The following is a 16,247-nucleotide window of genomic DNA, read 5'->3' as shown; positions in this document are numbered from 1 at the left end:
TAAAACTACTAACATGAGACAGATGTGGGCAAATGGATGCTGTCGAGACGGATTATGGGAATTGTAGGTCTTTGGAGCCTGAGTTGTGCTAGGAGCTGGATGTCATAACTTCCGTGTCTCTGTTACATTTATTCCAAACAGTTTATGAAATCCATCTTTTAAAATTACCTAAAAAATGCTACCTTCAGTGTGTGCATTTAAATGACAGGAAATTGATAGCAGCAGCCAAAATTTATAAGTGATATTTGCACAAAAGGAGACAACAGTGAACTTAATTTATAAGTAAATCCTTTATTAATGACAATTCCATAATGTTAAGAGAGCTTGACTTCATGAGGTCAATCTTTTCTGTGCAGCATGAGAGTAACATCACTATAAAGATTTCAGATGCATATGGTAATAAATAGTCAATAAAAACTTTCCTTCACAGTGTTGCATAGTTTTTTAGTTGAAATATAGGAGATTATAGTTAAGTGTTGTCTATTACACACGCATCTAGTGCAGTAATTTTAATCAACTCAAAGTCGTACTTCACAGGATGCATGTCTCAAATTGCAATATAACACTGAAGCAGCAGGTAAAAACATGTGTGATTAGGGACTGAGCCAACAAATGTAGGGTATGTGAACTCAGTTTCGCTTTAATCCAACTGCTTCCAGTCATCCGCTTCTTCCACACATGGCCACTGTACATTTGTGGCAATCGTAATGCTTGAAGATTAGAAGTTATATTTTAACTATTATAATAATTACAAAGCTTGTATGCACTGATATGCACTAATGCTCTGCACATGACAGCACAAATTGGACAAATATAGAGCAAATACTCTATTCAAAAGGCAGAAAGTTTGAAAAGTTAATGCAGGATTCAGGGAAAGACATGTAAGATTAATGCTATCCGTCAGAGATAAGTGGAGTGTGTCATCAATCTGGTGGCGTGTTGTTGTTCAGCTCTCAGGTGTTGAATAATGCTACAGAAATTGCTCCAAAATATCATCCATTTACCTGTATTCCAGAACAGGTTAGTGTGCCAACACTGCTGTATGGCAGCACGAGGCTTCCGCAGCTGACTGTATTGTGGACCGCTGGTTATTCTGTGATCATGGCTTCGGACCAAAAATCTGTCAAGTGTGACTAAACATTTTCATGGCTCGCATCAGTGCACCTGACATTTAGCAGTGTGTCTCTGGGCAGCCGGCCAGGTAGATATAATCACTTGATATCAACTGAGGTGAATCTTGCATGAGAACACCTTATTTGGCTCGTTTCAAACAAATTTTTGGTCACAGCCTCGTATGAGTTGCTGTGCTACAGGAACTCTGTGGAGACTATAGGCTTCTCTGTGCACAGAAGCCTAGCTAACATCTAACACGAGACATTTAGGGAACATTGGTAACTTGCAGATTCCATAAACAACCTGGTTTATGCTCCCTGTCTAAACTACATGCACACTGGTCACACCAAGCCAACCAGAAGTAAACTGTCAGCCTCTAAGAAACACTTAGATATGCTTAGACTTAGACTGTGCTTATTGCAAAGATTGTGGCCAAAGCATGGTTGGGAACAATACTTCTCCTCATGGAGCATCAACGAAACCTAAATTTAAAAACCAAACAACGCCAAAACGATGGAAAAGAATGGTAAACTGAAAAATGACAATAAAATGTAATACTGCATTGAATGCATCCAAACAAGATCTACCTTTTACTAACTTTAAGCAACAGAACGGGCTAAATGTAATTTATCCGCACTTTTGTTCCTGTTAATCAAATTAAGCCATTTTGTAGAGTAAGCTAAAGACTACCTTTTCGACTACTTCAAGTCGTTAGTTATACAAAAAAAACGGGTCTAAACTGAATGTACTTTTATCAAACTGTCTCTTAAATCCTTTAATTCTCACCTCCTTTTGTCATTTTCTTTTTAGCTGTTTTAGTCGATCAGTTCAAATTATTCTGAAAGTCTGTGAACTTTATTCATAATGTCTGTACTGTTTTTGAATAATCTAATTTATTCCATTTTTATTACATGTTTTATTTCATATTATTCATTTTTTTACATTTGAATGTAAAGCTCTTTGAATGACCAATAAGTATGATGAGGTACTTTATAAATAAACTTGCTTGCTCTCTGACATAATGTGTTGAGAATTTACAAATACAAATAGAATTTGAAAAATAAAGGTAACAATTAAAAATTTATTATTTAGTATCAAAAAATGCAGTGATAAATTTTCACCTGCACTTTAATTATGTGCTGGCGCATCCAAATTATAAAGTCAGTGATGTCAGTCATGTGATGCATGTGACAAATCAGCAACTTTACATTTAGAAAACAGCTACTGCACAGCTCACACACTCACTAGGAATGAAAAAGGACTATTCTGTGTCGTTAAATATCTTATTGAGTGAAAATCACAAGACTTTGTGCTCTTCCTCATGGACAGAAAAGAAATAATTTCACTTGTTGCTCCAGATACAAGCTGCCTCTCCACTTAATGTTACGCTTGTTTTTATTTGTTTTTTTGTGGCTTGTGGCAAGTAACTGAAGTGCCCATCACGGAAATGAGCCCATCTATCCTTCCTCTGTCCGTTGTAAAAAGACAGGCCCTGTTATGCGGTGCTGAGGCGGGCTCGGCCGGGGCTCGCTCTGAACCCGTTGGTCTTGGTGCCAAAGCTTCCAGGCTGCGACAGACCCGGCCATTGTGGGCTTCAGATAGAGAGAGAACCGCCAACTGAACCGGCCTAGCGGACACGCCTGAATAGTGTGATGGGAACAAGGGAAGGGGAGGAGGAGGAGGGATGCGAGGACGGCAGAGGAAGAGCCACACAGAAGAAGACATTTTATCACACCGTGTGATGTGAATAGCAATCGGCTAATGGTTAAAGCAGCTTGCAGGTGTAAGAGACCCAGAAAAAGGCACGTAAAGAGAAGCGATTTGAAAAAAAAAAGGAAAAGAGGCGGGTGTAACCAAAGGGAACGAAGTGTTCCAGAGACACTCTGACCCACTTTGATTCAACTATTGGCAGCGGGTGTCTAATTGATCACATAACTAACAGGCAGCACAACACAGAAAAAAAAACTAATAAGGTGGCCAATGAAGACATTTCCTGTAATTCAAAACTGTCAAACACAATTATTCTCACTATCAATGAACCTAAGGATTATTTTAGCCATTAATCATGAATCATTTTACAATAAAATGCCAGAAAACTGGAAAAAATGTCCATCACAATATTTCAGAGCTTGTTTCGACCCATCAGTCAGGGTAAAATCCAATTATATTCAACTGATAATGATATAAAGCTTTTAAGGTCAATCGAATAATCATATGATGATGTCGTCAACAACGTCTGGTGTTTGTCCATCCAACAGTCCAAACATTCAACGTAGAAAGCTTAGAAAACACTAAAAAAACAGAGTATACAAACACAGTTAACCCTAAACACACCAGTAGGTTTGAAAGGTGTATTATCTTTTAAAGGAATCTCCAAAATTATATCATTTATCAGGGTCATAAACTGCCAAAATAGTAGAATTTCAACTTTCCGACAGTCCATGAACATCTCATCTGCGACATGCAGTTCCATTGGAAATGTGAACCCAGAATCTAAGCTAAAAATCATGATAGTTGCAACCAACAGTCTCATGACAAAAATTCTGTCAATATTCGGCTTAGCAGTAGGCAGTGATGGCACCAAACAGTGAAGGGACAGGAACACAAATTAAAAATGTACTTAGTATATATAGTATGCAGAGTCACAATTTTTCTAGTATTGAGAACACCTGTGGGCACAAGTATTGTTCTCATTTTTTTCTGATTTAGAGCATGATACCTTTGCTATTCTGCACTAAAGACATTTTTTGTTGTCTCTGTTTTTAGCCATGGTTGTACTGTTTCCATAAAGGTGTAGGACTTTATATTGCAATGAAAAATGAGCCACAAGTGAAGAAAAAACACCCAGAAACTGCTTGAGATTGAAAGACTTACACACACCTCCATACTAACCTGGTCCTGTTTTCATGCTTGTTACAGTAAATCTAGCAGACTGAAACAACGTTTTCTCACTAGTTCTTTCTCAACAGTTCCTCTTTCTGTCTAGACTGTGGACAGAAGTTATTTTGCAATTCCAGTAAAACAGAACATATTCTGACATGAAGTATGATTAATGGTGTCTGTATCAGTACTTTTGAGAGCAGCCATGACAGAAACTGGTCCATGGAGTTGCTGAAACCTCAAGACAGGGAGCTAAAATTTCACACTAGCCAGAAATCCAACCGTTCGGTGATTAATCAGGTGAAAAAGATGTCATAACATCCATCCAACTGCTCGACAACCAATCTTAAGATTTTGCCCTTTTCAGTATACATCATGTCACTATTATCAAGCATTGACACTATATCCAATTTCCCTATAAATTAAACAGTCTGCCTTAATTACCGTCCTGCTATTTAAGGTTCCAGTTACTATATACGCTACCGTTCAAAATTTTGAGGTTACCCAGATAATTTCATGTTTTCCATGAAAACTCACACTTTTATGTGCTAACATAACTGCACAAGGGTTTTCTAATCATCAATTAGCCTTTCAACACCATTAGCTAACACAATGTAGCATTAGAACACAGGTGTGATGGTTGCTGGAAATGTTCCTCTGTACCTCTATGGAGATATTCCATTAAAATCAGCTGTTTCCAGCTAGAATAGTCATTTACCACATTAACAATGTCTAGACTAATTGACTAACTGATTAATTCTGTTATCGTCATGAAAAAAACTGCTTTTCTTTCAAAAATAAAGACATTTCTAAGTGACCCCAAACTACCAAAATGGTAGTGTATATTGTGTGATGAACAGCAAAAAGTTAATGTCATATTTTGCCAAGCTGACATAAACAAACATCTTGTTATGTCCAAACAAATGATTAAAACCTCAATATATTTAATTTCAATCATATGAGACTAATTAGAACAGCAAAGATTCAGATCTGGGAAGCTGGAACCAGGATTTTTTGATAAATGAGCTTTAAAACACTACCTCAGATGATTAATCCTTTATAAAAAAAATGTTATTTGTTGATTAATTATGACTAAATATTGGACTTTACACGTAAAAGGTTTAGGATTTGATGAGACGAGTCTCACAAAGGTTGCAAAAGACCACCAGACAGCCTTTCATCCGACTCTGACAAAGACTTCCTCAGCATGTTGATTAAACATGTGAACAACCACAACAACGGGGCATGCATATCTAATAAAACACACCTGCACGGGGTTACAGCAGCGAGCCTGCAGGCTGATCTCAACCCTCCACTGGATACTCACACGCTCCACTTTGTGTTTTTACATCCTTTCTGCATTCAGCCAGTCCTCAACGTTGAATAACAGCATTAAACACAATAATAGAATCTCGTGCTCATGTGCTAATACAGCACAGACATTTTCAAACTGACTGTTTTCCCAGGCGGCTCATAAACCAGCTGATAACTACACTGATGATTCAGCTACCAAACACATGCTGACAATTTTAAACGGACGACGTAGCCAATCAGGGTTTAGTCCAGGAGGGTGTGTGACACAAACAAAAAAAAAAAGAAGAGCCCAAACGTTTAACTGATGGTAATGATTACAGACAAATTATTCTGCCAGATCACTGAAATAATGGTTTTAAAAACACTCTGAGGGGGTTCTTGCCTGTGCAAAGTTTAGTGTGATACTTCTTCTCTTTCCTTGTTCTGAGACGATGTAAATCTTTCATGCAGGGTCACATGGTAACATGGACCCAGCCAAGCAATATAAATAATGTAGGAACAGACACATCCAGGGGTCGGAAACACTCTTTCAGTTTCTCTCAACTGAAGAAGAAGTGCGATCAACAAACATTTCAGAGGTTATGTGGCCTGTAATCGGTTTAAAAAGTATGATTCACTCCATTTTATGCATATTTATCCCCATGAGTTCATATTATAATCCTATTTAATGCTGTGTATTAGCGGGCTGCATGACAGAACAAGTCTGACATTTAAACCTGGTTTATATTCAAATCATTCTGCTTCAAATTTAAGGTTTAAACCACAATATCACAAAATGTAGTGGCAAGTGTGAAAGGCATGTTATTCTTGAAATAAATCATCAAAAAGACATGTTTTATCAAAGGGAGAATAGTCAGATTTTCAACTTTCCTACAGTGTGTGAATTACTTGTCTGTGATGTACCGCTTCATCGGACGAATTACTCAAATCTAACCTTAAAATGAGGATATGTCATCAAAACCACCTTGTTCTATATGTCTCATTTAGAAATTTGCCAAAACAAAGCCTCTGGACTAACCAGATTGTGTAAAAAAACTAAAAATTCTGGGTTCCTTTGCACCACAAGTGACTCAGCTGCAACCAACAGTCAAATAACAAAACCTTAAGGCCTTTTCGGCTGAACGGCAGGCTGTGTTTACACAGAGCAATGAGGAGACAAGTATGACACATAAAAAATGGAGGTAGTACAATATCTATCGTATGTAATCACCATTATTTTTTTCTAGTGTGTGTAACACTTGTGGCTACTTGAGAAATGCTGTACATGTTGATTCCAGGGAATTTCGATTGTGTAAAAGAAATTCAACTTTTGTTTGCATTTTAAATTTGTTTTACTACACAAAGCATTTCTGATGTAGCAATAACAGTACTGATTCTATAGAGGTGCAGGACTTTTTATGGCAGCGAGACATGAGTCCAGAGTAAGAGGAAAAAATACCCAGAAACTGCTTGGGGTTGAAAGAGTTTCACAAGTTTGTCCAAATTCACCACAGGAAGTTCACCTCCACACTAACCTGGTCCTGTCATCATGCTTTTTACAGTAAATCTGGCAGACTGAAACGTTTTCTCCTTCGTTCTTTCTCAACAGTTGCTTTTTACATCTGCACTGTGAACTATTTATAATTAAAGGTCTCTGTATTGGTATTTTTGGGAGCACCCATGACAGAAACTGGTTCACAAAACTGTGAAAACCCCATGACAAGGGAACCAAAATTTCACACTTGCCAGAAGTCCAACCAATCAGTGATTAATCGGGTGATTAATCAGGTGTTGTGATGTCCCTCAACCTGCATGACAACTAATCTGGCAGAAATTTAGGGATGAAATTGCCCTTCAAGTGTTTTAAAGTATCTGCAGAGCACCCCAGTAAATTAAGTGGATGTTTTTACTTTTTCCACAACAAAAACGTGCATTCACTTTAAGCCCTTTAACCAAAGCTCTGTGATGTTTACGTGAGAGGTAATGAAACATTAAATAGAGGATCTTCTTTCGCTGATTTTCTGTATACATGCTCTGAATCTGGATGGAAACTTTAGATCACTTTAGTTCCCAGCAGGGTTCATGAAACAGATTTATCCTGCTTCAGTTTGTTTGGCTCATTCAACAGGCTTTTCACAATAAACCTCCTGAGCACCAGCTGCACATGAGCAAACAGACATGTAAGGTTGCTCGCTGGATAGCTACAGACATGCCCCCTCTCTTCACAGAGCTGGTGGACATTCCTCACAGGGCTGCAAAACCTGAACAGAACCGAGGAGGAGAGCGAGGGGATTTTCAGACGTTCGACTGACGTCTCCAGGAAGCTGCGGGCAAAAACAACATAGCGAGGAGGAAACGAGCCAGTGGATGGCTGGTGGATGTCGTTCCCTGCTCTGTTGTGGTGTTTTTTTCTGCGGCTGGTTACCATTCATGAGCTATCTGGCCACAGGAGAACTAAAAGCTTTCTCAGCGCCACATCCTCAATCCTACTGTCATATGGTGTCTTTGGAGGGCTGTATTGTAAAAGAAAAAAATGCACTTATTTTTAGCAACACAAATGACAAGGCAGCGCAGCGATGATGTTAACGAGCATCAGCGGTGGTGTGAAAAAGACGACAAAGAGTTCAGATTTACTCACCTGGGCGTAGTCCCTCTCCATAGCTGCCCTCTTTTGGCTGAAGGTCCTGAAGAGACGAAAAAGAGTGAATGTGAATGACGGCAAAGCACAAAAACCCAACATATGTCCTGCACATATGTAAGGAAAAAAGACAATTCGTGGGGAAGTGTTGAGAGTCACTTAGTGTTCTGTGTATATCGTGGTGCTCGGTCAAGAAAATTGTGTTTTTTCCACTTTATGGGCAACATAATTAACTTCTAAAATACCACTGACCATTTTTGTTCATATTGTTGTCTTGAAAATGTAAACTTTTGGGAAATGTGCTTATTTACTATCTTGTTTAGAGCTAGTCAAGAGGATAATTATTCATTCTTCTACATTTTAAACGTGGCACAAGTGTTGGAAGGCGATCAGCTTAGCACAAAACACAGGAATACAAGCTAGCCTGGGTTTGTCCAATATTTAAATAAGAAATAAACCAGCACCTTTAAACCTCATTTTGTTAATTTGTATGCAAGTGAAAAAAAAAAAGAATGAGAAGCTGTTTGGGGCATTTTTTTTGTAGTTATTAGTGTAATTTAGAAGCGCCAGGCAGCTGATTTTTCAAAAATTTTTGGACAGAGCACATCTAGCTGTTTCTTCATTTTCAGTATTTCTATCATTTTCTTGTCATTTTAAGCCCAAATTTTTTAAATGTTCCAATGCAGCAACCTCTTTCTATCTATAGTCAATAGTATGTGGACTCAAGCAATGTCCTGCCCACGGCACTCTCTGATTGGCTACACATTATGATTACCAGGGTATTAACAGAGATGAATACATGCAGAAAAGCTCTCCTTTAATTAAAACTCTGCAAATATAAACAAACAAAGGCATTTCAGCAAAATTTTGTGTTGGAGTTCATGTTTCTGACAATAAGATTTTAATTTTAACTGCAAACATGAGTCACTTCCAATTATCAATTATTGGTCTCCTTCATTACTAATCAGTCAATCCCTCCGTTAAACTGTATATATTTCCAATTACGAAAAAAAACCTGCAAAATGTTGCTTTGTATTTGTGAATTTCATATTTTTTGTAAGTGAATAAAGTGGTTTAAATGAAGAAAGCTGTACCGCTTAATGGATTTTAAACATCCCCTTCTCATACACACAACAGAGTCAACATGGTGAAGAGTTTCCAAATGTTTTCATTGCTGTGGTCCTGATCTGTGACACCAAACATCCAGCTCACACAGTTTAACTTTATTTAAACCTGCTTGGTGTTTATGTGTCCTTCAATTCTTCATTCAACTCATGTGGGTGTGCACGATAACATGGCTATGATCATGCCACACCTATATATACAGTTTGTTCTCCTTCACATGAAGACAGTCCAACATGATGCTATTATTTTCTCTACCCATTTTACATATTCTCCTCAACTGCCTCCAACTTCCTGTGATGGCTAACATGGATTTTTCTACAGACACAGGCTGAGAAAATGTCCTTAATAAACTGTCTCAAGTCAGCGTCAGTTTTGCTTTCTTTATTGCTGAGACGCTCATGCAAAACTAGAATTTCTTACGCATGCAGACAAAAGCTTTACTGCAAATACTTCAAACGGATGCTTGTTTGGTTGCATAAATCCATAAACAAATCATAAACTGTGTTGAGAAATGTGAGGTTTGACAGCAAGTATTGTTTTTACGCTGGTGCTGAACAGTTTCGGGGTTCACTTTACTTACAATAACAGGAAGTTAATGACAACTCAAGCAAAGTTTATGCCAAAGTCTAAGAAAAGAAGAGAGGTCATTGCCCTGGGAAAAACTTGACTGCAGCAGAATCATCATTAAGTCATTAAACATGTCGAGACTCGACTGCCACGCTCCACCCCGACTCTAAACAATCTGGCGTACTTCCTGGGAGCTTCCCTCTCTTCCTCTTCTCGGCATTTCCAAGGCTGCCTCTCTTCCACCGACCCCCGCGCTCCCTTCCTGTCATTTTCCCAAACACAGCGTTTGCTGACGTCCAGATGCAGCTTCCAGTTTGCTGAATCATTTCTTGTCCCTGATCGCAGAGTGACCCTGGCGAATTGTGTACCAGTCGAGCCTCACATTGTTCCTGGCGGAGTAAAGTTACCGAGCCTCCCACAGCGAACAATTCAGTGCAGCCTGAACATCTGGCAGCTCTCTATGACCCTAACTTCCAGCTGTTTGGAGGTCCAGAGCTCCAACACCAACCACACAGGAAGCGGGGAGCCAGTAGGCTGTCAACTCAACCCAACACTAAGGCTGAAAACACTACCGCAACCTTTGGCTTTTCAACCTTTAAAATGTCTACACATCTGAACACGGCGCTAAAGCCGTCTCAGTGTTTTTATGGTTTGTGTTTACTCGGCCTGATCCTCAAATTTTAAACACTAATCCACTTTGATTTTTGGATTTAGCTTGCTGATAGTTTAAATGGTGGAAAACTCTGTCAAACAACCCTCAGACAATCACAGCTCATTAGAAATAGATCAAGAGGAAATATGTACATGCGTACGTGGTTAGAATCAAACACAGATGATGGTGAATAAATAGCTTCTAAAACTAAAAGAAAACAAACCGCATCATTCTGTCATTTTGCAGGTATGAATAAACAGGTCTAACCCTGTCTTTAACTGTTATAGGATGCTCCAAAATTACTGTATTTGCCTGGATATTAGAAAACAGCTTTTCTGGTTTTCACATTTAAAAATATGGGGTCATATTATATGCAAGGACATTTACATAATCACAACAGCAGATATTTTCCCTGAATGAATTGTTATTGGTTGAGGAGTACTACTGTAACTTCAACTGCTTCAGAAAGTTTTGCATTATATGTAGTGTTAAGGGAAAAGTGTGTTATTTTGGGAAATATACTTTTCTCATTTCCTGATTGAGCTTGGTTTATATGCTTGTGTTGAATCTATGTAAACCTATGCTTTAGCCGACACGAGCGTCTGACCCCGTTGTGAGCATTTATACTGGTGTGTCTGCATCACTCTGCAATTACACCCGAAAAATACTAGTTAGCAGAAATGTTCAATGCCACAGTGCTGCGTTTCTTTGCAAACTTCAAAGAATACCAGCTGAAATGGAGTGAATCATGTTGGGAGTTGGAGCTAATAAATGTTTAACAAGAATTACTTGACACAATTGGCACCTATTACATATTAGATTTAGTTTCACAGAAGCATTATCTCTGTGCAAATCAATATGCCACCAATCAGACCAAGCAGACCAATCACAAGCAGACCCGTGTTGGTGTGATATGTAGTTATATTTCTGTGAAAGCGCATTTCAGGCTACAGCGTAAGGTACATGGCTGAATCCTACCTAAAGTATGGGTTCAACAGGAAAGTATAAATCAACTTTATATGCTCGATGTATGCCAAATATTAAGCAGTAGCCCTCAGTCTGCTAACTTAGCTTAGCACAAAGACTGGAAACAGGAGGAACACCTAGCTTAGTACCATCCTTACATAACTGCTTACTAATTAACATGTTGTAACTCACATGAATAATCTGTACAGAAACCAATGTGTAACAATAACAAACCACTGTTTACCTATGAGGCATTACGGCAAAATACTTGGTCGAGACCAGTAACTTCCTCATTATTCCCAAACTACCAACCAAAGAAAACAAGTGGAACATATAAAAAAAAAAAAAAAAAAAAAAACATGTAAAAAAACACAGGAAAACTGCAGCATATCTGAAACATTTTTACTACAGTGTTACAGATGCTTCCAACTAAACATTTTTGGACTTGTCTAGAACTGTTTTAACACAAATCATTAGTACACTATTGATTGCACATTTAGAATATTTCATTTCCTCATCTAAATATGGATTTTGGGGAGCATCAGAGAGAGAATGTTTTGAGCGGAAACACATTAACGTTACGCTGCATTATTTCGAAATCCAAAACAGCTAATAATGAGCCTGAAAAACAGTAATATAACCATCTAACACACAAAGCTAGAAGCAGCAACGCCAGCAAAAACGGGAATGAGTGTGAATGCGATGTGGTGTTACAGGGATGCCTCGGTATATGAATCATATTCCCTAGTCTTATAGGAACGTGTCTGATACAAACTACAGCAAATATTACATCTGACATTGTTTTTTTACTTAAACTGCATTGTCTGTCAAAGTAATTGAATAATGATGGAGTTTTTTTGCATATTGTTCAACCAATTAACTCAGTTTTCCCTGATTTCCCAACTTATTTTACAGCAGAAGTAGGCCAAGAGTTAGAGCATCATGATACTCACTACCAAAGAAATCTATTCAGACTGATTCTGAGGAAACTGTGGGTTTGTAACTTCAAGCAACACAATTACAGTATTTATGTTCTGTTTCATGGAGCTGGCATCATATTCACATATCTGGACTCTTAACAGACAGGTCTGAAAACATTTAGTTTCCTCAGAAAGTCATCTTGGCAAACAATAGGTAGTCTGCGATGCAGCTCGACCTCTGTTTGCTCACCTCAGGTCTTCCAGAAGGTCACATTCTGTCTGGTGTTTGATCTGTAATCTGCTCATCTGCTCGGCATGAGTGTGTTTCAGCTCCTGGGTGACCCGGACCTGAAGGAGGAACAACACACAGCTTTTTTAGACAACAATCTTGCAAATTACAGCTGTTTTTTTCTGCACAGAGAGAAGATCTGTGCAGCTCAGAAGTAGGTACATCTCTGGAGGAAATTGTTGATTCAGCTGAGATTTCTATTAGTGAAAACGAGCTTCATCATTATCTAGCAGTAGCTGTGGCCAGGTGAGACCTGTTCTCTCAGCGTTTTAATTAGCTGTGAAACAAAGTGCAAGTCTCACTGCTAATGACTAGAAATGTTTTTTTTTATATATTATTTCAATTATCTGCCACATTAACACTAAATAATTGCAAGAAAAAAGCTAATTTACATGTATTTTCATGTTTGATTCACTGGTTTGGTCATCTTTTATGCAAAAACATCTTATTCCAACTTTAAAAAAATTCAAGATTTGATGCTTTTCTTTGTCATGTAAAACAGTGAACTGAACATTGTTGGGTCAGTAAAATAATCAGCAAATTAAATGATACAATCCTCATTAACCTTTACTACTTAGAAGTAAGTTGCTTAAGCTGGAACATTTCTTCCATGTATTTCCTGATACAAAAACAATCTACAACTACTCTGACAATAAAAGTGTTTTGTAAAAATGCAGCTTTTTTGTGTTTTATTTGAAAGCAAGCTGAGTCTTTTCAAATTTGGGGCAGTTGTTCCAACAAAACAAGCAACTTGATGATACAATCTTGACTTTTAGGGGCTTGTTTTCTAATATTTTATAGACCAAACCAGCAGATTAATCAATAATGAAAATTTATTTTTTTTTTTTAACTCTTATCAAGTTAAAACGCTACACTTTTTATTTAGTACAAGGCATACAAGAATAGATGGCAGCCTCATTAGTGCCAGCTTTAACCCTGTTTTAAACAAAATCCATTAGCTGGAGCTGCAGAACCAATAATATAAGATAAAACCAGGATTACAGAAGGCATATCATAGTGATACAAGTGCTGAATTACACAAGGGTCAAGCAGGCCAATAAACTATAGATAATTGGAGTGACTTTCTTCTATTTAAATAAATATGCAAAGACTATATTTGAAAGGACATCTTCACTCATTCAGTACATGTGACTTCTGTTCCAGTTCAAACTTTAGCCTATTTTTGAATGTAAGTGGCAGTGATAATGATTCCTTATCAATCCGTGGCTCTTCTCGGCCAATAGTCAAGTCTTTCCGGTTCTAGCTGACTGTTTAAAAACCGTATAAAGTGTAGTAACCACATGTCATCAATGTGTTATCAACAAGGACAACTGTTATTTCTTTTATACACAAGATTATTCACATCTAAAACAAAAACACCAGATAAACAGAGTTAGACGTAAAAACAAAACAGTAAAAATGAAGATGTAAATATTTAAAATTTGGGATATTGTGATTTATGTTGTAAAAAAATATTTGAAAACGTGATGTCATTACAGAAGCAAACTTAGGTACATTTATTTTCATTAAAACCCAATTAAATCATGGCTAAAATATAGATAGCTGCTACTATATTTATGCATTTATTTTAAAGTAATGTGCTAAAATAATAGATTTGCTATATATCTGTGGCTGCAAACATAAAGGACACAGCAAACGTCAAAACACTAATTTATGATACAAAAAACGTTTTTACACACTTCACATAGCTTTATCTGTTAAAGAAAAGCAACTAAAATTATATTTATTTGCCTACAGTTAACAGCATTAGATTTACAAACTGTACTGGGACAGAAACGGTCTGTGCTGTTGAGCCATGTTATTGAAATATGATCCCACATGAACATTTTTTCGCACAGAGCCACATTTTGCTGAGATTTGTGTTTTTAACGTTTATTTCTCCAATAAAACACTTCAAACCAATGCATACATTTACTCTTTGAGGGTTACTTTAACCTCTAAATACTCTATTTTTTGCCATCGAGTGTTTTTCTTCTTCTACAGGAGACTTTGTTGTACGAGAGGAAAAAAATGCACCAAATTGCTTAGTAAAATCTGTCATTTTAGTGTTATGGAGCTATAAACATAAATATATCGTCGATCATCAGATAACAGGGCACTTCTCTGATAAAATGAGATCCACTCTTAAATTCGGCATGCATGATAAAGCGATTAAATAAGTTTTCTGTCTGCTATTTTACTTTTTTGTTTTTCAAACTGTGCTTGAAGCAGGACCAGTGAGGCAAAAGTGATATTTACTTGAACTTAAGTGTTGCCTGGTGGATCACTAGTGCGCCGATGTAACCTAACACCTCGGTAACGGTATTTCTTAAACTTACATAAGTAGTTATTAAGCTGCAGGCACTTTGTCGATGGAATAAACTATTTTTATTGTGACATTTGAACGTCTTTCGGAGGACCCGCAAGAGAGGGAACGGGGCACGTTAACGGGCTATTCTCCCTTAAAAAAACTCTGGCACATGGGACTTTTTAAAACAAGTTTTCCCACTTTAAAGCTATTTTAAGAAGTAATTTCAACTTTTAAGATGACTAGCCAGAGTATATGTGCAGAATAAAAGGCGGCATTCATCGTTTAAAGCAAGCGAGCAGCAACAAAAGCCTAAATTTCCAACCATTAAATATGCACCATTTCGTCGAAGTAACGTTAGCTTCGGAGGCTACAACGACCAGAAAAACTCACCTTTCTCGGCGGCGGCTGCATCCTCGTTCCTGGACATAAAATCTACACGAAACAAGGCGAAAGTTTGTCTGGAAAAAAAAAGTTGTTGCAAGTGATTCCAACGAAGGATAACGGCAGGGGGATATTTGAGCCTGGGTCAAGCGGCCATGGAGTCCAGTAAGTAGTAAGTTGAGTCCCGTTGAAAACACTGTGGCCGCAGGGAACAGAAAACACAAGTAGTCAAGCAGCGCGTAGCAACACAGCCGCACTTCCTGCCGCTCTTCACAATAAAACATCCGGCAGCGCACTCTTCAAAACAAAATGATGCTCGGGCCACAGACTGAAACAAAAGCATCATCATCTTACAAATTAAAATAGTATTTTGCTAGTTACTACCAGACATACACAATACCACTGCTACTGTTAATTTAATAATAAAAGCATCTATTATTATTATTCTTTCAGCACCTAATACTTACATCATAAATCTATGAGATAGAAAATAACAGAAAATAAACCATTTCAGAAAAATATTTCATTTTCTATGATTAAATACATTTTCAAGCCGTATTTTTTACATGATAGATAGATAGATAGATAGATAGATAGATAGATAGATAGATAGATAGATAGATAGATAGATAGATAGTATTTACAGAAAAGTGCAAAAATAACATGCAAATTGGTGGTATTTACAATTAAAAAGAGTACTGTAAGAGAACACAAAACAATAAAATAGAGCATTACAAAGTACAAAAGGTGCAATGTGAAACAGAACTAATAATAACAAGTATGTAGGTGCATTAGTCCTGGTGGATGCAGGATTACTGGTGTATTGCAGTTTAGTTGAGTCACTGGAAAGTCAGTGGCAACAGCAATTAATAAGTAACTATATTTGTTTACCACACAACAATGGAGCTGTGTATTATTTGAAAAGAGAAAGACTGAGTACAATGCACATTTGCATACAGAAATTGTGACTGGACATTTGTACAAATAAGGAACTGAATAGATGGGGGAGAAGTAAAACACTTTCCAAAAAATTATAAAACACAAGTAAAAAAATTTTTAAAAAAAGATTTATTGTCTCAGAAAAGCATAATTCAAAAGATGTATCACATGAC

General features: G+C 37.4%; 1 protein-coding gene across 1 annotated transcript in view; it reads right to left on the bottom strand.

Annotated features, from left to right (window-relative positions):
* The window catches only part of LOC111563809 (F-BAR and double SH3 domains protein 2-like), a 47,998-nt gene extending 32,649 nt beyond the window's left edge, over positions 1–15,349 (bottom strand). Inside the window, exons 1-3 of the mRNA XM_023263071.3 lie at positions 15,145–15,349; positions 12,405–12,502; positions 7,925–7,970 (exon numbers count right to left, since the gene is read on the bottom strand). Of these exons, the coding sequence (XP_023118839.2) occupies positions 7,925–7,970; positions 12,405–12,502; positions 15,145–15,165 (165 nt within the window). The 5' untranslated portion in view covers positions 15,166–15,349. The remainder of the gene's footprint in view (positions 1–7,924; positions 7,971–12,404; positions 12,503–15,144) is intronic.
* Positions 15,350–16,247: the final 898 nt, after the last annotated feature.

Source organism: Amphiprion ocellaris, chromosome 14 (genome assembly GCF_022539595.1).
Source record: "Amphiprion ocellaris isolate individual 3 ecotype Okinawa chromosome 14, ASM2253959v1, whole genome shotgun sequence".
NCBI classification, from domain to species: domain Eukaryota; kingdom Metazoa; phylum Chordata; class Actinopteri; family Pomacentridae; genus Amphiprion; species Amphiprion ocellaris.
This window is presented reverse-complemented; position numbering and strand designations above follow the sequence as displayed.